Here is a 24,232-nt window from a genome sequence, read left to right as displayed (position 1 = left end):
TCTGAGACTAAAGGAAGGAAGGCATGACAGGGCTCTTAGATTGGGATTCCATCTTGACATTCGTCTGACCGCAAAGGCACTGGGTAGTTGTGTATCATGGCCAACAGCGTGACCTTGGATGTCACCTGGCTGAGTCTCCTTTCAGCGGAACCCTCATGACTTGAGGGAAGAAGGCATGCATCAGAGGAAGAATGGCAGGGGATATTGATGTAGCTAGGGAATGCTTCTTGCTGGAGACCAGGGAATAGGGCTGCTGCATTTCGCATGATAGATCTGCTGTGGGCCAACCAGGAATGGGAGAGATTTCATCCTGACCTGCAGATCCATTTCTGCCTACTCTCTGTACTCAAATCTCCCATCAGTCAACAAACATTTCCCAAGACAGCACCGGGTTCTCATTCTCCTCCCTCCCGCCAAGGAAGAGGGTGGGGGAAGGACTGACCACGAGGACGTGTTACATCAGGGGCCCTCACTTGAGTGGGGTGCAGCAGGCTATGGGCTCAGGAAGGCACTCAACAGAGAACATATGGGAAACGCCTAGAATAGAGAACACTCCACCCCAGGGAAAAATAAAGAAAGGGACCCAAACAATATCCAGAAGAACAATCCCAAAAGGCTAACAGGCACTAGAAGAGATGCTCACACTCATTAGTTATCAGAGAAATGCAAATTAAAACAACAATGCGATGTCACTTTACGCCCATTTGACTTGCAAACATTAAAAAGCTGGGTAACGCCAAGTGTTGGTGGAGCTGCTGGTGGGGGTGCAGATTTTGCAAGCATTCTGGAACGCAATCTGGCTCTGCTTCGTCACATAAGCAAAGGCATAAGTGATGACCCCACACTTTTGCTCCTGGGTGTGTATCCCAGAGACAGGCTCACTTGTGCAAGTGTATGAGCGGACATGCATGTGAATAGTCACCTGCAGGGTGGGAGCAGGGGAAACAGGACAGGTCACATGTGGGCGATGACACCGTGTGGCACCATATGGCAGTCAGAACAAGAGACCAGATGAACACACAACAACACGAGTGGATGTCTTAAAGCATAGTGCTGAGGGGAAAATGTTAGAAGCAGGATGAAGCATATAACTGACAAAATTTATGTAAATTAAAAGTATAGACACACACACAAAATACTACATATTTTGCAAGAACACACAGAAACACAAATATTCACATTAAACACATTGGAATGTGTGCCTGTGGGAGGAGAGGGGTGGGAGTGGAGATAGAGACAAGGGAGAATAAATTTTAAGAATAAATTACACAAGAAGATGCTTGCACAGGCGAATAATGGAGACGTAACAGGAAAGAGGAATGATGAAGGTCCTTCTGCACCAGAGGCCAAACAAAGGCTGTAGACTCCTGCCCTGTGGAGGCGCATATATTCACTCCAACGAACTCTTGTATCTGTCCATTTACAAGTTTATTGGCTCCTCTGGCCTTGGGTTATGGCCCAGACTCTAGCAGAAGGAATTGGAGGAGAATGGAGACGGAGGAACCAAGGAGGTCAGAGGTATAAACACAGGGACCTAGGGTCAGGTGTAGGACAAGGTTAAGAGGGTTACCCCTGCCCAGGGCTGGGCAGCAGCTGGGGTGGGGACATGGCCCAAGGGCTCTCGGGGGCACTGGTCTCTCTTGCTTCTACGGGGGGGGGGGGGGGGGGGGGGGGGGGCTATTGTAGCTGCCTGAGTTCAGGTGTGGACTCCAGTCACGTGATGTGGCCAGCCTAGCATACAGATGTCAACATCTTCACCCCAGAGCGGGAAGGCATCGTCCACTTGGTGAAGGCCCTCCGGGCTGGCAGCAGCTCAGGATCATGGCCATGCCACCTCCGTGAGATCTCAGTCCTCACCTCCAGGGACAAGGGAGAGGATGTTAGGAAGGCCCCACTGCTACTTCTGTGCTCCACCCCAATGGGACTGAGGGTACAGGGAGAGACCATGCAGGAGAAACAGACTTGGATTCCTGGGAGAGGAGAAGCCATGGTTGACTCAGTAGCCACTGCTAAGTATTGTCTCTGAAAGACACTACTTCCTCCTTCCTGTGGATATTTCTGGCCATTCCCTTTAGCTCCTTACTCTAACTTTTAGCACTGCCTTTGGGTGGGTCCATTTAAATACATTTTCTATGGATGCTTTCTTCAGTTTCTGGTCAAATAACCACACTGTCCTCCAAGAGTGGCTTAGACCATCCCCTGCTCTGGGATTCACTCCTGCCCTTGCCCACTGAACTGAACTATGGCCCCTGGGAACCTGTCCAGAGGATATAACCTTAAAGGAGAAAAGACTCAGAGCCCCGTCTAAGGAGCTACAGGTGAGGGGACTGAGATTCCTGAAAGAAAAGCAACTGGGTGGGGGTGAGGGGCGTGGGAATCCGTATTGTCACATCTCCAAGGGGCTGTTGGAAGGCAGAGGGGGCTGAGAGGCTGTGACCCTCCTGACAGAGCTAAACTTAGGCTGTAGTGAAAGACAAAAGGGAGACAGGTTTCTGTTCAACATAAAGGTGAGTTTCCCCACAGGTGCCTAACAACAGAAGAGCTATTGTTAAGTAGTAAGCTCCCCATCACTAGAGGCATGTAACTATCTGGTCTCCAACATGACTTCTTGGGACGGATCCCTTCACAGCTCTCCATGGAAGCTGCTTTCCCAGGTCCCACCAGCCTCAGCTAGGGCTGTGCCTCACCCTTTCAATGTCTGCAGGATCCATGAGCCACCACACAAAGATACTGCAGTCCTGTGTCCGCACCCAGACACCAGATAAGACTGTGTGAGACTCAGAGAGGCTGGGGTAGAAGTAAAGAGTCACAGGGGAGGGAGCCAGTCTGGGACAGAGGTGGCAGGTGGGGGGCGAGCGCTGTTCCACAGCTGCACCCAGGTCTCTGGCAGAACAGAGCCCACAGCAAATCCATGCCACCAGAGGGAGCCCATGACTCTGTCTGAGCACATAGCGGGGCCTGGCTATCCAGGGCACTCAGCTAAATTCTCCCACCTCTCCCACAAAGCAAGTCTGTCCTAAGGGACAGATGCAAGGTGCCTTCTGGGTGGGATGTTTTAATTCTCCTCTCTCTGCCATCTTTCCATATTTCTACATGTGTATCAGCACCATCTATCTATTCATGGGTATGTCTATCTCTGCTTGGTCTGTTCTTTCCATCCGTCTGTCTCTTCCAGGTGTTTCTCTCAGTATCCCCAGCTCTGCTCTCGATCATCCTCCCTGTTGCTACACCTGACTCTCTTTTCCTTGTTCCCTTTATGTCTGCCTCTGACTTTCTCTGTTTCTCGATCTCTGCTTTCTCTGTCCCTCCCAGAGCTGACTTATTCCCTCCTCCACTCTCCTTTTTGTTGTTTTAGAAACACAGAATTGGGGGATCCTTTCAGACTATCCCTGGTCCAAATGGACAGTATACTTGGTCCAGCCCAGAGAAGGGATGGATAAAGGATGTTTATAGGAAGCAATCAGGTTCAGCTTGATCTAGAAGCTCAGGACAGACTAAGCTTCACAGAGGATCACAGGAGTCAGAGTTTGGCTTGAGCTGGGATTTATAGGGCCTGGGAAGAAGAGAGTGGCCTCAGGTCTGCTGGAAGGGAAAACTCAGTGACTAATGATAGCTGGAGAGTTATATACCTCTTGGTTGAGGAAGCAATACAGGATGGCAACGATGAAGCCCTGTGGAGCCAAAGAGAAAGGGCCACATCAGAACTTGGTCTGACCACAAGGTGCCCAGAGTCTTTCTACTACCTTTTCCTGTGTCCACCCCCAGACTGTGGCCTGGGCCAGGGCTTTAGAAAAAGGGAAGGCATATGCATTCATCTCTATGTGCCGGGCACATTGTCTCATGTAATCATCAAGCAAGCCTGCCAAGACTATACTGTTGATCCTGTTTCTCTGATTTCCTTCATTTATCTATCACCCAGTATTGAGCACAGATCCTGGCACATAATAGGTGCTCAATAAGTGTTAGATGCATGGATAGATGGACAGATAAGAGGATAACAGATGCATAGGTGGAGGATGGATGGATGGATGGATGGATGGGTGGATGGGTGGATGGATGGATGGATGGGTGGATGGATGGATAAGTGGATGGATGGATGAGTAGATGGGTAGGTGAATGGATAGATGGATGGACAATAGGTAGCTAGATGGATAAGTGGGTGAGTATAGATGGGTTCAGGGGTAGTTGGATGAATAGAGATGGATGGATGAAAGATGGACAGACAGATAGTTAAATAGATAGAGGGGTGGCTGGAAGAAAGAATAACCAGCCTAGTAGCCTTCAACCTACCATGAAGTCAATCAAACCTGTGGGCAGCACCACCTCCCTCCTGCCCAAGGACTTAGGGGGAAGAGTGCCTGTGGGGGCCCTCACCTGGAAAGAGCCCAGTCCTAATTCCAGGGGGAGGCGGATGCCCAGGCCGGCACTGTCGGGCAGAAAGTTGAAGATGACATAGTGAATTCCAAACAGCGGGATGAGGAGAAGCGTTGACTTAGAGAGACGCCTGCAGGAGAAGACGAGCCCTAGGCACCCAAGGCTGGAATAAGAAACTCCCATGTGCCCCCTGCTCACTCCCACTTCCCATCAGTTCCCCATATGGACTCTATGCACCAGGCACCCCGGATGCCTCGTCCCCAAATACACAGTGCGGTACAATGCAGGGCTTCCTTACTTCAGGACCATGGATCTTGCTGTCCTTGCTGCCAAATGCTCTCGTTTCGATTGACTCCAGTCAACATCTATGCATCTTTCAAAGTCTAGTTCAATGACCACTTCCTCCAGGAAGTCTTCCCTAACCATACCTTACCCCCATCCCCTCATCTAGAAAGGTTCTCCTTCTGCAGACCCCCATAGAAATGGATCCCAGGACTCATCAGCCCATTTGGCCTGATAACTGGCCGTTTGCCTCTCTCCTCCCTACATTGTGATCTCCTAGAAGACGGGGGCCAGATCTGATCTTTTTCTGGAAGCATGGCGAGGAGCACGGACCAGGCCAGTGAATGAAACAGAACCACACCAGCTCTCACTCCGGTTATGTCTCCGGCATCCCATCATGCACACACACGTTACCGGTACTGAGACTGGGGGTGGAGGCTGCCCTGAGCTGGCTCCAGTTTCCTCAGCAGGATGCGGATAATATTGAGGAAAAGCCCAAAGTTCACCTAGAAACAGAGGGGCAAGAAGGCAAAAGGCAAGAGTCAGGGGTGCCCCTGCTGGGATGGGGCCTCTTTGGGAATCGGAAACCCCAAATCCTTGAGACACAGGGATGTGCAGGTGGGTGGATGTATGGGTCACTGCTCTAGAGCTTGTATCCTGGAGCCTGGGAGGTCCCACGTGGAGCTCAGGGGCTGAGGAGCTCTGGGTCCCCCTCGCTCTCCAGCCCAGGGATAGAGGGTGGGAGGTTGGGCCCGGTCATTCTGCCTCCAGCATCTCCCAGGGTCTACTCTGGCACAAAGCAGGTGTCCCTCACTTTTGATAAAATTGGGGGAAATGCGCACATTCACCAAGGCCACGCAAACCGGCCCCCGATGCCCTGTTTTCAGCACAGGAGCAGGCGGTGGGTTCAGCTACAGCCCTCTTTCCACGCCCCACACCAGCCTCGCTGCGATAGTAGATGATCTACAATAGGGCCCCAAATTCACCACAACTCTGAGCTGGAAGGAGCCCAAGCACTGGTGGGGACCACCCCCCTAGTTTTACCAATGGGATATGAGGGCCCGAGAGGGCCTCACAGAGAATCTGGCAGAGCCAGGCTGAAGAACCCAGGTATCCAGATTCCCAGCCTGGAGTCATGTTTCCTGCTGTACAGCAACCCCTCGGTGGACCCAGGGAAAATGAAGCAGAGGACGCTGGCTGAACTGACCCCAACAGAGAGGACGATGGGCCCCTTGATGATCCACCAGTAAGGGGAGCTGTCATCCAGGTCCCAGCACCTAGGAAGAGGACAGGCTAAGACTGATTGCGGGGAGGGGGGGGGGGGGCTGCCAAAAATGCATTCGCTGAAAAGCCCTTTTCTGTAGTTATCCGGCACCTTCCTCCTCTCCATGCCCTTCCAGCCTTATCTCCTCCCTCAGCCAGTTAGGCCTCCTCCCAAAGGGGTGCACCAATCCGTGCTGGGCTTACCCTATCTCTCTCCACCTAGCTGCTTCTTGCTGGCCCCAAAACTTCTCCTGTTCTAGGAGACCCCTATTTACTGTGCTTCCCAACCCCCCCCCCAACTGCCTGAGCCCAACACCCTGAGAATCTGAGGCCCCCTTCCACCCCAGGACATGTCCCTTCCACGCTATCCACAACAGCCTACCCATCTCACACCCAAGCCTGGGAGTTCCCTGAAGGCAGGGCTGGGGTCTCCTCCTCCTCTCCCCGGCTTGGAGAACAGCCACACTGCCTGACTGTCCAGCCCACGCCCCAGGGGGACCTGGTGCCGTGTGCTGAGGTCGCCACCCACACTCACGCAACATCCTCAAAGGCCACCTTGCAACACACCCACGTGCCAGTGAAGAGCAGGGGGAGCCCTGTTGGGGGGCACAGGGGAGACACAAGTAAGGAGTCTGCATCCTCGGCTTAGAGACCTGCTCCCACCTGCCACCACCACCACCAGCGACCCAGGGCACCGGGAAAGTGGGACCAGAGGAGAGCCCAGGGGCTGGGGAGCTGGCCCCTACATGCTGGAGGATTACAGGCTGTCCCTTCCCCTCTATGGGCCTTGGGTCATCATAAGTAAGCTGAAGGGACCTTTGGATGAACTTCCTGGACATTCCCAGCCCTCCACTAGCCAGCCCTGGTGCTCACCCCAGCCAGCAAGAACCAGCCACCAGAAGGCCTTCCTTGTGCCGGGCGACTTGGAGGCTAGGAGGCAGGTCAGGTACACAGCTTCCACCAACAGCCAGCTGAAGTTGGTCATGGTGGCAAAATGGGCGGTGGCCACGGAGACCTTGCACAGAACCTGTGGGCGGGGGGCCTGGGTTCTTCAGAGCTGGGTGCCCATTGGAGCCCCTACCCCACTCAGGTCCCTCAACCGTAGGCTGCCCCAGAGGAGACGTGGTAGTATAATGTGGTGATTAAGAGCACAGATTTGGGATCTGGGTTCAAATTTACCATGTATTAGCTGGGAAACCTCCCCATAGCTCAGCTCTTCATCTGCAAGCGAGGTCAACTTCTAGAGCTGCGGCTATGGAGCACCATTCATTCCTGCAAACATACAGGCACTCACCCATGCATGCATTCATTCATTCAGTGCATGATTCGCTCTCTCAGCGCTGAGGAACACCGCCTCTGAGCTCAGATGGCCCCAGTTTGGCCCCAGTCCCGCTTGCGTACAAATGGGACTAAAATGAAAATGTAAGTAGGAAATAAAAGGTGGTAATATATGTAAAGCGTTTAGTGCAATGCCTCTACCTCAGTGCTCCATACGCATCTATTACGTCTGTTCTAAGTTCATTAAGGTCATTGTTGGTTTGTCCGTTTGTGCATCTGTTCATTTCTGGCACAGTTTTAGTGCGCCTGGTGTGTGCTGGGCCTCCACACTGGCCCCCAGCTTCCTTTTATTTTCATTCTCCACTGCTTCTTCCACCTCCCCGCCCCCATCTGACTTCCCTGGTTCTTGGACATGCTCCTGTCTGTGAGAGTCTGTTCACCCTGGTCCCTCCATTTAACATGTCTTCCCCCTTCCCCCCAGCAGCTCCAAAGCCTTCTTCTCCCTGAAGCCCAGCTTTCAACCTCCCCTCCCCCCACTGGGTGGTCCCATAATCTGGTGCATTCTGCCCCCCCAGGCACCATGGGTGCTTCTTGAGGGAGGGACCCAGTTCCATCCAGCCCCGGGGCAGAGACACACCCAGCCACAGACAGGCACCCTAGGGGGAGGTACAAAATGAAAGGACTGGTGGGGTGACAGATGGGCTAGGTTGGAGTACAGAATAAGGCATGAAAGGGGAACCCGAAATATGGGAAATGACACGGATTGGCCCCAGGGTCCAAGAAATGAGATGGGGGTTTAGAACCTGACTCTGGGGAGGGGCAGGAAGGGAGAGGGTGTTTCCTGTTCTGTGATTGGCCACGGCAGAGCCCCAGAGTCAGCCCACAGGACCAGGTGGGCTGGAGGGGCCCTCCACCCCTGCATCTAGGTCTCTAACACAGCCTTCCCTCCCCCCACCCACCCCAGCACCCTCCAGCCCCAGCTACTACAGTGGAGAAGCTGCAGTGATCCGTGTTCTCGCTGTGGAACAGGGTGGCGTCCTTCAGGAACACGGCTCCCGCCTTGAGGATAAAAGTGGCAAACAGCTGGGTGTGAATGTAGTTCCGGGGACAGTGGAGCCTCCTGGAGGGGCAAGGAGGGAGGAGGGTGAGCATGGTGGCAGGCGAATTGAACTGACTTGGGTCAGATCGGGCTGGACTTGAGACTTCAGGGTTAGCCATGCAGGACAGCTGGCCAACCACGGCCCTAGGCTCAGCGTAGGTGAGAGGACAGAGTACCGGTCTCTGCCTTCAGGGAGCTCATAGTCTGGGGGACAGAGGCAGAAATGGCAGGAGACTGCCCAGGGGAGTCCCCTGGGTGCTCAGAGAGATGAGGTACATCCCCATGAGACGGAGAACAGCACAAGCCATGCTATGGGGCTCAGACTCTGAAGTCGGGGCTTGGGAGGGGGGCTTAAGAGGGGCAATGGTCAAAGGGTTGGAATAGTCAAGAAGGGCTCCACAGAGGAGGCCACGAGGATTCTTAAAGCAGATGGGACCTGGGCTTTGAATTTTGACGGATATAAATACATCAAGAAGAAAGCAGGTGGGCATGCCAAGCAAACAGAACAAGTTCCACAAGAGCAAAGGTGTAGCCACTGCAGTGAGCCCTCAAGTGTGAGGAGTGGATAAGAAACACTCTGGCGAAAGAAAAGGAAAAGCGGAGAATGGCCATGGTGCCTACACCTGGGAACCTCTTGAACATGAAGGCAAGGAATGAGGTTTGGCAATGTGGACAATAGGGAGGCAGCAAAGGCTCTTGAGCAGGGGTGAAGACGACCGCGAACCTGAGAGCCAGCAGGATGGCGATGGCCACGAAGAGGGTCACGGCCGAGATGCTATGGCCCAGGGTATAGATGATCTTCACTGCGGAGAAGTAGGATTTCTGGGAGAGTCAAGACAGAGAAAGTCTCAGCAGCTGCACTTTCTGGGAAAGGGAGGCTTGGCAACCAAGCAGGTGAAGGCTGTCCATTCTACCCCGGAACTCCCCATCGGGGGGCAGGGGTGCCCATGAGAACCCTGGCAAGCTCTCTCCTGAAGGGAAGTGTTGGTTAAGCCCGTCTTGCACCTGACCTTCTGGTGAGACGGGGTGGGGACAGGGGTGAGATGACCAACTCTCAGTATTTCTGGGGGTGGGGAGTGGTGGGAGGGGGACAGGCAGCAGAGAAACTACATTTTCCCAAGGAATGACAAAAGCCCAAGGGGAAATGGGGCTTGTTTATCCTGCTGCCTCACCATCTTGGGCATACAACATTCCCCAAAGAAAACCACAGGGACAGCCACAGGGAAAAGTTATTTCTATGACCAAGTATTTAGATTGACCAAAGTCCAGCCTGGACACCACCACCCCCCACCCCAACATGGAGATGGAGGGTGCGGGCCAAGGGAGGGGATTAGTGACCCCTGAGGGATGCAAGCAATCAACATCCACATCTATCTTTTCATCTGAAAAATGCTCAGACTCATGCCTTCCCTTGGCTGAGGGGAAAGATATAGCGGATTGTGGATGTGGAAACACCTTGCAAAGGCCCCGCTCAATTCAGGCACGTGGGACGTGCACGGTACTCCACAGACTGGGCACTAGAGAAGGGAAGGAGCTTTTGCAGGACTACTAGGAGCCTTTGTTTCCCTGGAACCACTCAGAGCTCCTGTCCCGGAGGACTGGGCGTGGAGAGGGCACGCCAAAGAGAAGGCAGCCAGCCTATCTCCCACTCTGCCCTCTGCCTCCCTCTCCCCTAGCACAGGTGTCACCCTTGAGCAGATTAGCAACAGACCAGGGCTCTCTCTCTTCCAGACACTGCCATCTTCTGGAAACTGCTGTAATTAATATGCCCACCTGCTGGCTACCACGGAAATGGCGGCTTCTACAGTTGTGCAGTCCACCATCCATACAGACCTCCGTGGTGACCCTTCCTCTAAGATGCCGGGAGCCTCTTACCTCCTCAGTCAGCAGCTCTAGGGGCACAGGGCAGGCCACAGGGTAAGGTGGGAAGGGCTCAGACCAGCCAGTGATAGTGCAATCCCGCTTCACAGCCCCTGCAAGGCATGCCGAGGTGAAAACAGAAATTGGGTTAAAACTCCTACTCTCTCTCCAGGACAGGGGCAGGAGTCATGGATCATCCGGTGACCCTGGCGCAGTCTGCAAACAGCTCCTCCGAATGGCAGAGAGGGGGTAGCCTTCCCTCCAGGGGCCTGGATTCCAGGTCCAGTCCTTCCAGACTCCCCCCACTGGGCAGCTGGTAGCATCTTAGCAGTCAGACAGGCTCCGCTGCTCCCCTCCACCCCCACGGCCAGCCCTCCTGCTAACATCCAGAGAACATTTACTCGGGGTCCGGCTCTGGGTCCAGCACTTCCATGCCGTGCTCACCAATCCTTACCCCTCATGAGGTTAATGTTCTTGTTTTCCCCAGGTCACAGGTCAGAAGCTGAGGGTCAGGAGGTTGACTGACTTGCCCAAGGTCACACGGGAAGAAGGGAAATGGTGTTCAAATCTAGATTTACTACCCCCAAAGCCAGGGATGAGCCTGCCATATTCTGGCACCACCACATGAAACCACCTCGAATCCCCCCGCCTCACCACCATGCCCAGAACCCTCACCTGGCTCTGAGCTGAAGTGAGAGAAGAAATCTGGGCAGGGGAGAGTCACCCACTCGCCAGAGCCTACCATTGGCCAGCACAGCAGTCCATCCCAGGTCCTAGGGCAGCCTAGATAGATGGGAGCAGAGCAGACTCAGGGGACAGACCCATCCAGCATTCAGAAAGATGAGGCTGGAGGAGATAAAGGAGTCTAAGAAGCCACCCCCTCCCTCCCAAGCACCCTACCCAGAGTGGTGTTGGGCACCCCTTCTGCTGCTTGTAGACACAACCTCTCATCCTTTCTCAACTGGGTGATGAAGTCACACTCTGGGTGCACGTGGCCCAATACCTGTAGGAAGGAGTTAATGGGGTAGGCCAAGCCAATTAGGCGCTCCCTTTGGTTCTCTGGTGCAAATGACCTTAGGACGGAGACAAAGCCTGATTCATTTCTGTGCCCCTGCTCTTAAGCCAGGGCCTGGCTCATGGCACTTATAAGCGTACTTGGTGGAGGAGGGACAGGAAGAAGAAAGGAGGGAAGTGGGGAAGGTAGTAGGGGGGACAGGGATGAGGGGAGGGAGAGAGGAAGAAAGAAAGATGGAGGTTTAGACAGATGCTTCCCAATGTCATGTCATGGAAGTAAGTTCTGAGACACACTAAACACAAGTCTTCCGAGGATCTCACGGAGCTGGCTGAGTCAGTGCATGTATTAAGGCCTTTCCTCTTTCCCTGCACTCCTTCTCCCTGACACAGTCCTGCATAAAGTACCTTGGTAGGCTGAACGATGCCTTCCATACACACAAAAATGTCTATATGTAATCCCTGAAACCTGTGAATATGACACCTTGCACGGCCAAAGAGATTTTGCAGCTGTGATTTAGTTAAAGATCTCAAGATGGGGAGATTATGCTGGATTATCTGGGTGGACCTGAGGTCCTCATAAGAGGAGGCAGGAATGTCAGAGCCAGATAAAGAGATGTGATAATGGAAGCAGAGGGGCAGGGGTAGGGAGATGAGAGAGAGTGTGTACTTTTACCATGGGGTGCACACAGATGAGAGGAAGGAGGCTCCCTCACTGCAGAAGGGAGGGCAGTAGAAGTTACCTGCATGACAAAAAAAAAAGGAGGGGGATGGGCAAAATAGGTAAAGGTTAGTGGGAAATTCAGGCTTCCAGTTATGGAATGAATATCACACAGGAAGGAAAGGTATAGCACAGGGAATAAAGTCAATGGGTTATAATAGTGTTATGTGGTGACAGATGGTGAGCGCAGCATAACATAAACTTGTGAAATCACTATGTGGTGCACCTGAAACTAAGCTAAAAACTAAGGTATCATGTGTCAACTATACTTCAATTAAAAAAAAAAAGTTACCTATATTGCACCCTATACTCAGCCAGATCCCAGTCAATGCGCAACAGCCCTAGAGGGAAGATATCGTCTTCTTTGTCACAGAAGAGACAAGTGAGGCTCAGGGAGGGTGAAGAACTTGCCTGGACCACACAGTTCCTTTCACCATGCCAGGATTCAAGCCCAAAGGCTGTGCACTTGGGGGCAGGTGCCACACTGTGCTTGGAAGGTGTGGGAGCCCCTGCACACACATGCTGTCACACGTGCACACATGTGCACACACACACACACACACACACACAAGCCAGTGGAGGAAAAAGGAGACCTCAGCCCACGTGGGCTGAGCTTCCCACCCAGTACCTTGTATGTCCTGTCCTGGTCCCTGTGTCGCTTGCAGTAACTCCTAGAAAACATGCTGGGAAATCCCGGCACATTCAGGGAGGGCCCCTGTCCCCCACCCAATTCTGTAGCATATCAGTCTGCCAAACGCTTCTCCAGCCCCAGGGCGTATCAAGAGAAGAATAGTCCCCCAGAATGTAGGAGGGGAGCAGCTGTTCTCCACATACTGTTCAGGCCCACACCCTCTTAAGAGGCAGCAGCCAAATGGGAGCATGGCCCCTGGGATGCTGGGGAGAGGGAGAGGTCTGGAGATTCTGTGGAGGACTTCGGGATGGGTAGCTCAGAGAAGAGAGAACGTGGGGGAGAAGGAGAGGCCCTAACTGCCTCCCTGATTGGGAGTCATGTCTTGGGCAGACAGAGTCTCTGTGGCCCCCAGAGAGCACAGACGGGCCTGGGGGGAAACAACAGGAAGCTAATTCAGCTCAGCCAGGTTTTCATAGTCAGAGCTCCCCAGAGACAAGCAGCTGCCTGGGGAGGGAAAAGCAGGGGACGGGAGGGAGGAGCACCCATCTCAGGAGTTCTCCCAGCCACGGCCTCCGCAGCCTACTTAGTAGGAAGAAACTTGTGTGGTGGGGAAGCCAGTGGGGAGCCCCACCAGGCTCCAGCTGGACCCCCCCCCCCGCCACCCCCCCCTCCCCCCCCCCCCCCCGTATGGCCCTGTGGCTCTCAGGTCTGGAGCCCAGCAGGAGAGGCGGGGGGGGGGGGGGGGGGGCTACTCGCTACTCACAATTGGTAATGGACTCAGCAAGCAGAGGATGTAGGCAGTCCACACCCTGCTGTCCATGACGGGGCTAACAGGTGGCTCCCTCAGTCAGGTCGTCCTCGCTGTAAGCCTCGGGCCTCTTCCCTCCCCACTGTCCCCTGCTGCTGCTGCTGCCACAGCTTCTGCCTCCCCTACCCTGGTGGCTGTTTACACAAGCAGAAGCCAGCAAAGGGGACAGAACCAGCTAAATATTCACAGGATTGTAGGACACCATGCATAACTCAGCCCCGGCCCTGGAGGGGGCCCCCATGTCCCCAACAGGGAGGGGCTGGGCACCCCACTCCCTTCTGCTCCGTCTTTAAGTCTGCCTGTGTGCCTGTCCTAATAGCAAAGGTCCAGAGAGGTGACGGCCACAGGCACTTCTTGCCCCGGCAGGTCAATATTCTTTACCGTTTCCTCCTCTGAGCCCACAGTGGAGAGAGCACCCTCAAATGAAAGAGGCTCAGAGGAGAAGAAAACCCGGGGCCCGACGTCAGGGAGCCCTCGGTTTAGTCGGTGAGCCCAGCTTCATCCACAGGGCTGAAGGGTGGGCTCGGGGCTGTGGCGATGCAGCAGGGGTTGAGGGTAGGAATGAGCTTAGAAAAGGAAACGTGGTCATGAAGCCCCTGCACGGGCTGGCCAAGAAGGTGTCCCATCAGCAGGACCCGGCTTGTTTCCCCAGAAAGGATGCCAGCCTGGAAGGCGGGGTGGAATCTACAGACATCGAGGCTCTAGACTTTACCCGGGGGCTCGTCAGAGTCTCCAGAAGTCTTTATGGCAACAGGGGGAAATGAGCCCGAGTGGGAGGTTTGCAAGGGGATTCAAGGAGCTAGACCACCCTGAGTAGAGCAAGACAACTGTTATCAATAGCAAAAACTAGAGGACTTACCATAGCTGCTCAAATGATTTTGAACATTTGTTACCTGGTCGTTTTTGTTATTGTTTTAGACTTTAAAACATGGAATCCCAATTGGCCAAGCTAAAGACAGTGTTCTAGGTGACACCGGATCTCGTACGGCAGCTGGGGATTTGGAAGCACGCTGTATCTCCCAGGGCCCTGAATGCCACTGTCCCTGGTGGCTCCCGACATCTGTATGCAGGTCTGCATTCCCAGAGCTTGCTGGTGACGGCAGGCCTGTTTACAGCCCAGACGCGAATCATGAATGATGAAGCCTCCCCCACCCCCGCCACGTCTAGGGTGAGGTATCATTTTACATCAGCGGGGCTTTATTTTTCCATTTGCATTCATCGCCGACACAGCGTCGAAGAAAAATATTTTGAAAAGAAAACATGACCACCCCATGCCCCAGACCCACCTGCCCTTTCCCAGAGGAGTTTCTGTGCTTCCCTGTGAAAACGGTGCGGGCAGGAGGCATACACACGGCTCTCTCTCTCTCGGCTGGTCTTCCGGATGAAGCAGAGGTTGGGGGGGGGGGGGGGTGAGGGTGGGGGCGGGGAAGGCCAAGTGAGGACTCACAGGTGCGAGAGCAGCGCTCTAAGGAGGTGTGATTGATTTTTAAAGGGAAAGCTGAAACCTACCGTCCATCAGCTACAAATAAGCAACAGCGGGAGCACGCATGTTGCCACCAATCACGGTGGGTAATTAGTGGCAATGTCATTAGCATTAATCACGGTTCATAATTGATATGACACTTAATAATTATTATGTTCTAAATGGGAGCAATTTCATCCCCCAGGGAATATTTGACAGTGCCTAAAGGCAGTCTACGTGATCACAGCCAGGGGTGAAGGGTGGGGAGGAAGAGTGGCAAGGTGCAACTGGTGTATAATGGATTGAAACCCGAGAGGCCGGTGAATGTCCTACAAGGCCCCGGGGTGACCCCCACAACCATACAACAAATTATCTGGTTTTAAAGGTCAACGGGGCCAGCAGGGCAGCTCAGTCGGTTAAGTGTCCGACTTCAGCTCAGGTCGTGACCTTGCGGTTTGTGAATTCGAGCCCCATATAGAGCTCTCTGTCAGCGCACGGCCCGCTTCAGATCCTGTGTCCCCCTCTATCTCTGCCCCTCCCCAGCTCATGCTCACCCTCGTTTTCTCTCTCTCTCTCATAAATAAGTAAACATTTTAAAAATTTAGAAAAAAAAAAGTCAATGGAACTGAGGTTGAGAAACCCTGATCCAAGGATCTCCCGAGCCCATTGTCCTTCTGAATAGACTAAGGTCACTGAACTCTTTAACTTTAACTATCTTTGTATTACTTTGTAAACTACCTTTAACCATCTTTAACTATGTCTGTATCTACTCAGGCTCAAATTCTGCCTCCGCCACTTGCCAGCTGTGTGACTGTGGGCAAGTTATGTAACCTTTTTGAGCCTCAGTTTCCCCACCTGGAAAAGGGGCATGATACCCTCTTTAGGGTCAAGCTAGGCTTGACAAGAACAGAAACAAGAAAAGGCATATAAATTACCTTACACAGAGCCTAGCTCACAGGGGGACAGTCACTAATAGCAGCATGTAGTATAAAATAAGGTTAGAACAATCGATTCTTTCTTTCTTTGTATGGAAAAAATAAGATTAACTCTCTAGCTCACATTTACGAAATATAGATTCTACAATGTTTAAAGCCCTAACTATAAAAAAAAGTAAGATTTTTTCCCCAAGAATGGAAATCTATTTTTATGACCTCAGAAGAAAGACAACTTTCTTATATAAAAAATAAAAACCATAAAGAAAGGATTAGTAAGTTTGACGACATCTACATTTTTAAAAAATGTATGCTCCAGAAAGGACACCACAAATAAAACTGCAAGCAAGCTGCATACCTAAAGAAATATTTGTGACCAATAACGACAAATGTCAAAACATTTAAAAAATCTACAAATCAACAGTAAGGAGAAAAACAACCCAATCGAAAAGTGAGCCAAAGATATAAGCAGGCAATTCAGAAAATAAGTAAATTACAGGACCAATAAACAGATGTGGGGATGCTCAACATCACTAATACTCAAGAAAATGAAAATTAAAACAATAATGAGCTGCCCTTTTCCACCAATCACATTGCCTAAAATGTTAATGGCTAATGTGATATTTGCAAAATAATGTGGGCAACTGGTACTCATACTTTGCAGATCGAGTGAACGTTGGTGCACCCATTTTGAAAAGAATTTGATATGATCTTTTGGTTTTTTAAGTTTATTTATTTATTTTTGAGAGAAAGAGAGAGCATGTGTTCGAGTTGGAGAGGGGCAGAGAGAGAGAGAGAGAGAGAGAGAGAGAGAGATTCTTAAGCAGGTTCCACCCCAGCAAAGAGTTCACCTGGGATTCCGTCTCACCACAGTGAAATCATGACCTGAGCTGAAATCAAGAGTTGGACACATAACCAACTGAGCCACCCAGATGTCCTGATCTTTTAAATCTGTACATAAACATACTCAAAAACCAGAAGCTCCATTTCTGAATATTTGCCCCAGAGAAAAGTATTACATAGTAAAAACCAGATAACAACAAAAATGTCCAATGATAATGGAATAGCAAGAGAAAATGTGATCTGTTCACACAGCAGAAGACTATAGAACATATTATTAAATACTATTAAAATACTATTAAAAGGACGAAATAATCTATTTGTATTCACATGGAGAGATTTTTTTTTAATGTATTTGAAAACTTCTGCTTGCAGCCAAATCAGAGTAGCAGAGACCAGTTTACCCTCCTTCTGCCCTAACAATAGGACATCCAGGAGCTCCTGGGTGGCTCAGTCGGTTGAGCATCTGACTTTGGCTCAGGTCATGATCTCGCAGTTCTTGAGTTGGAACCCCACATTCAGGCTTGCCACTGTCCGGGCAGAGCCCACTTCAGATCCTCTGTCTCTCTCTCTCTCTCTCTCTCTGCCCTTCCCCCACTTGTGCTCTCTCACTCTCTCAAAGATAAATGAACATTTAAAGAAAAAAGAATCTTTAAAAAAAATAGGAAATCCAAACAAAATATACAAAATTTTGGGTTTCAATAGGTGAAGAAAAAAGCACACGTGATAATCTCAATTGATGCTGAAAACGCATGTGACGAGTTTGAACACCCTTTCAAGACAAAAACGCTCGATATGCTAAGACTAGAACGGCACTTTCTTAACATGATAAAGGCCACAAATGAAAAACCCACAGTGAACATCGTGCTCAGTGGTGAAGACTGGAAGTTTTTCCCCTAAGATGAGGAACAAGACAGATGTCTGCTTTCGCCCCTTCTATTCAATGTGGTACTAGAAGTTCTAGCCAGAATCATGAGGCAGGAAAAGAAATAAAAAGCACCCAGTTTGGAAAGGAAAAAGTAAAATTATCTGTTGGTAGATGACATGATCTTATTTGCAGAAAACCCTAAAGAATACACACACACACACACACACACACACACACACACACTACTAAGGTTAATAAACACTTAAACAAAATTGCAGGATAAAAATTGACATGCAAAAATATGTTGGGTTTTTTGTACATTAAAAATTAAACAATCTGCAAAGAAATTAAGGGGTGCCTGGGTGGCTCAGTCAGTTGAGTGACCCACTCTTGATTTCAGCTCAGTTTGTGTTCTCACGGTCATGAGATCAAGCCCTGAGTTGGGCGCTGTGCTGAGCATGGCGCCTGCTTGGGATTCTCTCTCTTCCTCTCTCTCTGCCCCTCCCCTACTCATGTTCTCCATCTCTCTAAATAAATAAATGAACATTGAAAAAAATAAAATTAAGAAAACCATTTCATCCACTTACAATAGTAAATAAGACGTTTTGAAAAAATCTAAACAAGGAGGTGAAAGACTTTTACAAAAAAAAAAAACCAAAACAAAACTGCAAAACATTACTGAAATTAACGATCTAAAGAAAGGAAAATATGTCTTGTGTTCATGGATTAGAAGACTTAATTTGTTAAAATGACAATACTGCCCAAAGTAATACATAAATTCAATGAAATCCTTATAAAAATCCCAATGGCATTTTTTTTCAAAAATAGAAAAATCCATATTAAAATTCATATGGAATTTCAGGGGAACCTTGAAGAACCAAAATAATATCGGGGGAAAAGAGTTAGAGACCTCACACTTCCTAAGTTGAAAACTTACTACAAAGCCACAATAATCAAAACAATGTGGGACTGGCATAAATATACACATCTGGACCAATGAAATAGAATAGAGAGCCCAGAAACAAACCCATGCATGTATGGTCTATTGATTTTTGACAACTCTGGCAAGACCATTCAATGGGTAAAAGACAGTCTTTTCTATGAACGCTGCGGGGAAAACTAGACTTCCACATGCAAAATACGAAGATGGACCCTTACTCACACCATACACAAAAATTAACTCAAATAGATAGAGACCTAAATTTAAGAGCTAAGACTATAAAACTCTTAGTGGAAAACTTAAGGGAAAATCTTCATTACCTTGGATTTCACAATGAAGTCTTAAATACAACACTAAATGCAGAGGGAACAAAAATAAATACATTGGATATTACTAAAATTAAAAAATTTTGTCCGGCAAAGGGCACAACCAAGGGAATGAAAAAATCCCACAGAATGGGTGAAAATATCTACAAGTCATGTATCTGGTAAATATTCAAAATATATTCAAAAATATTCAAAAAATATAAAAAACCCTTATAACTCAACAACAAGAAAATAAACAACCCAATCAAAAATGGACAAGAGACTTGAATAGACATTCTTCAAAGATGATATACACATAAAAAGAAGCTCAGCATCATTAATCGTTTGGGAAATCCGAATCTAGACCACAATGAGATATAACTTCACACACATTTTTTATTTTCAAAAATGAGAAATAACGAATGTTGATGAGGATGTGGAGAAATTGGAGTCTTCATGCCCCACTGGTGGGGATGTAAAATGGTACAGCTGCTGTGGAAGACAGTTTGGCAGTTTCTCAAAAAGTTAAACACTTCTATCCCTAGACATATATACAAAAGAATCGAAAGCAGGACTCCCAATAGGATTTGTAGATCGAAGTTCATAGTGGAATTATTCACAATAGGCAAAAGGTGGAAACAACCCAAGCGTCCAACAATAGATGAATGGAGGGGTGCCTGGTTGGCTCAGTCGGTTGGGCGTCCGACTTCAGATCAGGTCATGATCTCGCGGTTCGTGAGTTCGAGCCCCGCATTGGGCTCTGTGCTGACAGCTTGGAGCCTGCAGCCTGTTTCGGATTCCGTGTCTCCCTCTCTCTCTGCCCTTCCCCTGTCCATGCTCTGTCTCTCTCTGTCTCAAAAATATATAAAACGTTAAAAAAAATTAAAAAAAATAGATGAATGGATAAACACAATGTAGTACATACACACAATGGAATATTACTCAGCCATACAAAGGAATGAAGTAGTGATATACACTTCAACATGGACGACCCTTGAACACATTATGCTAAGTGAAAGAAGCCAGTCATGAAAAGACAAATACCGTATGATTCCACTTACATAAGATAGCTAGAGTAGTCAAATTCATAGACACAGAAAGTGGAATACAGGTTACCAGGGTCTGGGGAAATGGGGAGTTGTTACCTAATGGATGCAGAGTTTCTGTTGAGGATGATGAAAACTTCTAGAAATAGACAGTGATGCTGGTTTTACAACATTGTGAATACCTAATACTTCAGTACTTATGCCATTAAACTGTACATTTAAAATGATTAAAAGGGTAAGTTTTATGTTACGTACATTCTACCACAATTTTTAAAATGAAAAAAATAATTGATTATTTTTTTTTCATTTCAACATTTATTTATTTTTGAGACAGAGAGAGACAAAGCATGAACGGGGGAGGGTCAGAGAGAGAGGGAGACACAGAATCCGAAACAAGCTCCAGGCTCTGAGCTGTCAGCACAGAGCCCGACGCGGGTCTCGAACTCACGGACCGTGAGATCGTGACCTGAGCCGAAGTCGGACGCTCAACTGACTGAGCCACCCAGGCGCCCCAATAATTGATTATTTATAGCAAAAGTAATAAAAATGTATTGTGGGATTTATGGCACATATAGAAGTAAGAAGTATGAAGACAATAGTCAAAAATGAAAATGGAAGAAAATGGAAGTGTATGTTTGCAGTTTGTATATACTCTGTGAAGCAGTGTAATATAGTCGAGGGTATACTCTAATAAGTTAAAGATATACACTGGAAATCCTTGAGCTGATACACAGACACACGCAAACACACACACACACACACACACACACAAAACAAAGAGAAACAGTTAAGCAGCCAATACCAGAGATACAATCAATCATATAAAAACTGGTTAATCAAAAAGAAGAAGGAGGAGGAGGAGGAGAAGGTGGGGGGAGGGAAAAGGAAAGGAAGAAAAATGAAACAAAGCATACAGTACAAATAAAGAAAAAATAGCAAAACTGTAGAGGTAAATCCAACAATATCAATAAATACATTAAATGTAAATGGACTAATCACCCCAATTAATGAGATTGGTAGATTGAGAGAAAAATCAAGAAACAGCTAGAGACAAATCAAGAAACAGCTATCTGCTACCTGCAAGAAATTCTTTTTAAATAAAGGCCCAGGTAGGTTAAAATGTAAATAATGGAAACCACAAACTACACATGTATTAGGTTGGCTAAAATTTAAAAACTGACAAAACCAAGTGCAGACAAAGACACAGAACAACTAGAATTTCTGCATGTTGCTGGAGAGAATGTAAAATAGTACCACTTTGAAAAACAGCTTAGCAGTTTGTTTTAAAGTTAAGTATACACTTGCCATCAATCCTACTCTTAGGTACCTATCCAAGTGAACACTTGCATACAATTGTGTATAGCAGCTTTATTCATAATCACCCAGAACTGGAAATGACCAAGATGTCCTTCAACAGATGATGGTAAACAAACTATGGAGCATTCACGCAATAGGTAATAACTCAACAATAAAATGAGACAGGCTATTGATTCATGCAACAATATGGATGGATCTTAAATCTACTTTAATAGGTAAAAGAAGAAAGCCAAACCCAAAAGGCTACACACTCTGTTATTCTTTGCATGACATACTAGGGGAGAGAAATGACTGGGCCAAAAAGATCAGTAATTACTAAGTATGGGGGGTAAGAAAGGAGTCTGATTATATTGAAGCAGTATGAGGGAGGGGCGCCTGGGTGGCTCAGTCAGTTAAGCATCCAACTTCAGCTCAGGTCATGATCTCGCGGTCCGTGAGTTCGAGCCCCGCGTCGGGCTCTGTGCTGACTGCTCAGAGCCTGGAGCCTGTTTCAGATTCTGTGTCTCCCTCTCTCTCTGACCCTCCTCCGTTCATGCTCTGTCTCTCCCTGTCTCAAAAATAAATAAACATTAAAAAAAAAAAAGAAATGAAGCAGTATGAGGGAATCTGGTAAGTCAAAGTGTCTGGTATTATAATGTGGTGTTGGGATATATGATTCCATGCATGTCAAAATTCATTGAACTGTACATCTCAAGGAGTGAAAATCAACCAGAATGGCAGAGGTGTTCAGGATGTCATCCAGTCTATGGCAAATGAATCTGCCTGTATTACGAATATACGACATAACCACACTCTAGGGAGTAGGAGAGAAAGGGGTTGGCCTAAGTGTTTGCCTGGACACTGTGGGGGTAAAGGTGAAAAGTACCACACATGAATTCTGCACTCTATTTGGTAAATTTGTTTTTCACAAAGGTATGGGTTAGCAATCCTGAAAATACATTGCATATGTATAGTGGGGTGGAGAAAATAGGTAAATATATTGTAGATGATAAGATCCAAATGAAGATACTGTGGTTAATGAGAGCCAAAGAAGTTACAACTAAGTAAAGAAAAAAAAAGCCAGAATGAATACACAGTGCTGGATTGGGGTCAAAGGTATTAGTATAAAATCATGTTTCCCTTTAAGGATAGATATAGAGAGACAGGAAGAAAGGTAGGTATGTTAATAGGTAGGTACAAACATACATGGGTATGAACATATATGGATGAGTATATGTTTATATATTTTCTAGCTCTGTCCAATGAGAGGGCCCAGTGTCATCCTATATTGGATCCTGGAACAGAAAAAGGACATTAGTGGAATCTGAATAAAATGTGTAGTTTAGTTATTGTATTGTATTAATGTTAACTTATTTTTGATAATTGTACCATGGTTATATAAGATGTTAAATTTAGAGAAACTGTCTGCACTACCTTTGCAATTGTCCTGTATGTCTAAAATTACTTTTAAAAATGTTTTTATTCTTTTAATGTTTATTTATTATTGAGAGACAGAGAGAGTACAAGCAGGGGAGGGTCAGAGAGAGAGGGAGACACAGAATCCGAAGCAGGCTCCAGGCTCTGAGCTGTCAGCACAGAGCCTGACGCGGGGCTTGAACCCACGAGCCAAAGTCGGACATTCAACCGACTGAGCCACCCAGGTGCTCTTAAAAAGTATTCTAAAATACAGCGTTAACCAGTGACATAGTTAAATTAAGAAGATGAAAAGGCGAGCCATTAAACGAGAGGAAATATTTCTAAAATACATATCTTATAAAGAAATCATACCTACTATGCACAAAGAATTCCCACCGCTTAATAGAACACAACTGGATTTTAAAAGAATGGTTAAGATGTGGATAGTTGCTTCACCAAAGACAAGATGAATGACAAGTAAGCACATTTAAAGATTCTCAACAACGTTAGCCGTCATAGAAATATAAATTTCACCACGGGCTCCACTGTGCACACACTAGAATAACTACAGGGAAAGAGACGGACGGTTTCTTTCTTCTCCCCATTGCTGTGGGGATGTCAAATGGTACAGCCTCTCTAGGGAAGAATTTGGTAGTTGCATATAAAGTTAAACATACACTTATCTGACCCAATAATCTTACTTCCAAGTATCTATCCAAGAGAAACAAAAACATATGTTCACACAAGGACTTGAACCCAAATTTTCACAGGTTCATAGGGATGGAATGTGAGGAATGGTCGAATGGAACATTTGCATTAACTCCGATATTGCAGTGTTTAAGAAAAAAATTTTGTGCACCCCACGTATACAATTAAAACTAAATTTAAAAGATAGCTCGTGTTTAGTTTTTTCTCTCACCTGATGGGTCTGTCTGTCCCACAAGCAGGTGGGCTCCTTGAGGGCAGGGACAGGTGGGTTCTTCCCAGAGACCCTCGGGCTCCCAGCACAGGGCCCAGATCCAGAGCCACCGAGGCTTTGCCGTCGCTCCTGTCTGGTGCCCCCTGGTGGTGATGCTGAGCAACTGCTGCCTCTTCTGATGCCAGCTGGCCTGAGCAGGCTGCAAAGTGGTGTCTCCCGGCATGCCCATAACTGGGGCTGGGGTCTTGTAGCTGGTGGATGGGCCTCAGGGACCGGCTCCTGTTGGATATTTGACCCTGATACCCCTTCTGGGGTGGCCTATAGGCACAGGGTACTTGAGCAGGCCCTATTCCTGCCCGAGTGTTAGCCCCTTTTCTTATTCCCTGACTCAGCCCTTCCTTCCCCCAGAGACAGGAGCAGTTGAGCACAGGAGTAGGGTCGGGGCCTCAGAATGGATCCCTATAGACAGAAATCCCCGTCTTCGGCCCTCTGAGAGGGCACCTCACCTAACTGGGGCTCTGCAGGGGCTGTGGCTGCTGGAACCATTGGCCGCTCTCACGCGGGCTCGTGATTCAGCTCTGCATGGGGCCAGGGTCAGAGCTCAGCCTGCGATCTATTTGGGGTCTGGGTTAGACCAGGGTTGAGACTCAGATGGGGGGGCGGGGGAGGGAGTCAAGGTCAGAGCTGAGTTTGGGGGCTGGGCCAGAGCTCAATCTCTGGTTGGGATCAAGAAGAAAACCAAGGCTGAGAATTCTGGGGGCACCCCTAATAACGCTGCTTAGATTCTTTGGGGTCTGAATGGTAAATCATTTTCTGTTACGAGGCTTTTAGGTCAATCTCACAATCCCAAAGTGATTTTTCTGCCCAACAGAGATTATGGC

At 48.5% G+C, this 24,232-nt stretch overlaps 1 protein-coding gene across 4 annotated transcripts; it reads right to left on the bottom strand.

The window, feature by feature from the left end:
• Window positions 1-1,672: 1,672 nt before the first annotated feature.
• On the bottom strand, window positions 1,673-23,861 carry GHRHR (growth hormone releasing hormone receptor). 4 transcript variants are annotated; one of them, XM_053897748.1, is made up of 13 exons: window positions 23,352-23,668; window positions 11,057-11,159; window positions 10,832-10,939; window positions 10,172-10,269; window positions 9,021-9,118; window positions 8,185-8,317; window positions 6,793-6,946; window positions 6,455-6,515; window positions 5,864-5,933; window positions 5,071-5,162; window positions 4,375-4,504; window positions 3,630-3,671; window positions 1,673-1,857 (listed from the first exon to the last, which is right to left on the bottom strand). In XM_053897748.1, exons 3-13 carry the CDS (start codon window positions 10,899-10,901, stop codon window positions 1,732-1,734), a joined length of 1,074 nt encoding a protein of 357 aa, XP_053753723.1. In that variant the 5' UTR covers window positions 10,902-10,939; window positions 11,057-11,159; window positions 23,352-23,668; the 3' UTR covers window positions 1,673-1,731. The 4 variants fall into 4 exon arrangements, with proteins under 4 accessions (XP_053753723.1, XP_053753721.1, XP_019299278.1 ...); XM_053897746.1 differs by lacking the exon at window positions 23,352-23,668 and adding an exon at window positions 14,614-14,680; XM_019443733.2 differs by lacking the exon at window positions 23,352-23,668 and adding an exon at window positions 13,283-13,722.
• Between the last annotated feature and the right edge of the window lie 371 nt (window positions 23,862-24,232).

Source organism: Panthera pardus, unplaced genomic scaffold, assembly GCF_024362965.1.
Source record: "Panthera pardus isolate Hobbes unplaced genomic scaffold, ASM2436296v1 HiC_scaffold_8, whole genome shotgun sequence".
Lineage (NCBI taxonomy): Eukaryota > Metazoa > Chordata > Mammalia > Carnivora > Felidae > Panthera > Panthera pardus.
The sequence above is the reverse complement of the archived record's forward strand: the minus strand, read 5'-3'. Positions and strand labels throughout refer to the sequence as shown.

Coding starts and splice junctions, on each gene's coding strand:
- GHRHR (XM_053897746.1), bottom strand. CDS start 14,673: ATGCCTCCTGCCCGCACCGTTTTCACAGGGAAGCACAGAAACTCCTCT. Junction 10,270..10,831: donor TCACTTCAGCTCAGAGCCAG/GTGAGGGTTCTG, acceptor CATGCCTTGCAG/GGGCTGTGAAGCGGGATTGC. Junction 5,163..5,863: donor CCATCGTCCTCTCTGTTGGG/GTCAGTTCAGCC, acceptor CTCTGTTTCTAG/GTGAACTTTGGGCTTTTCCT.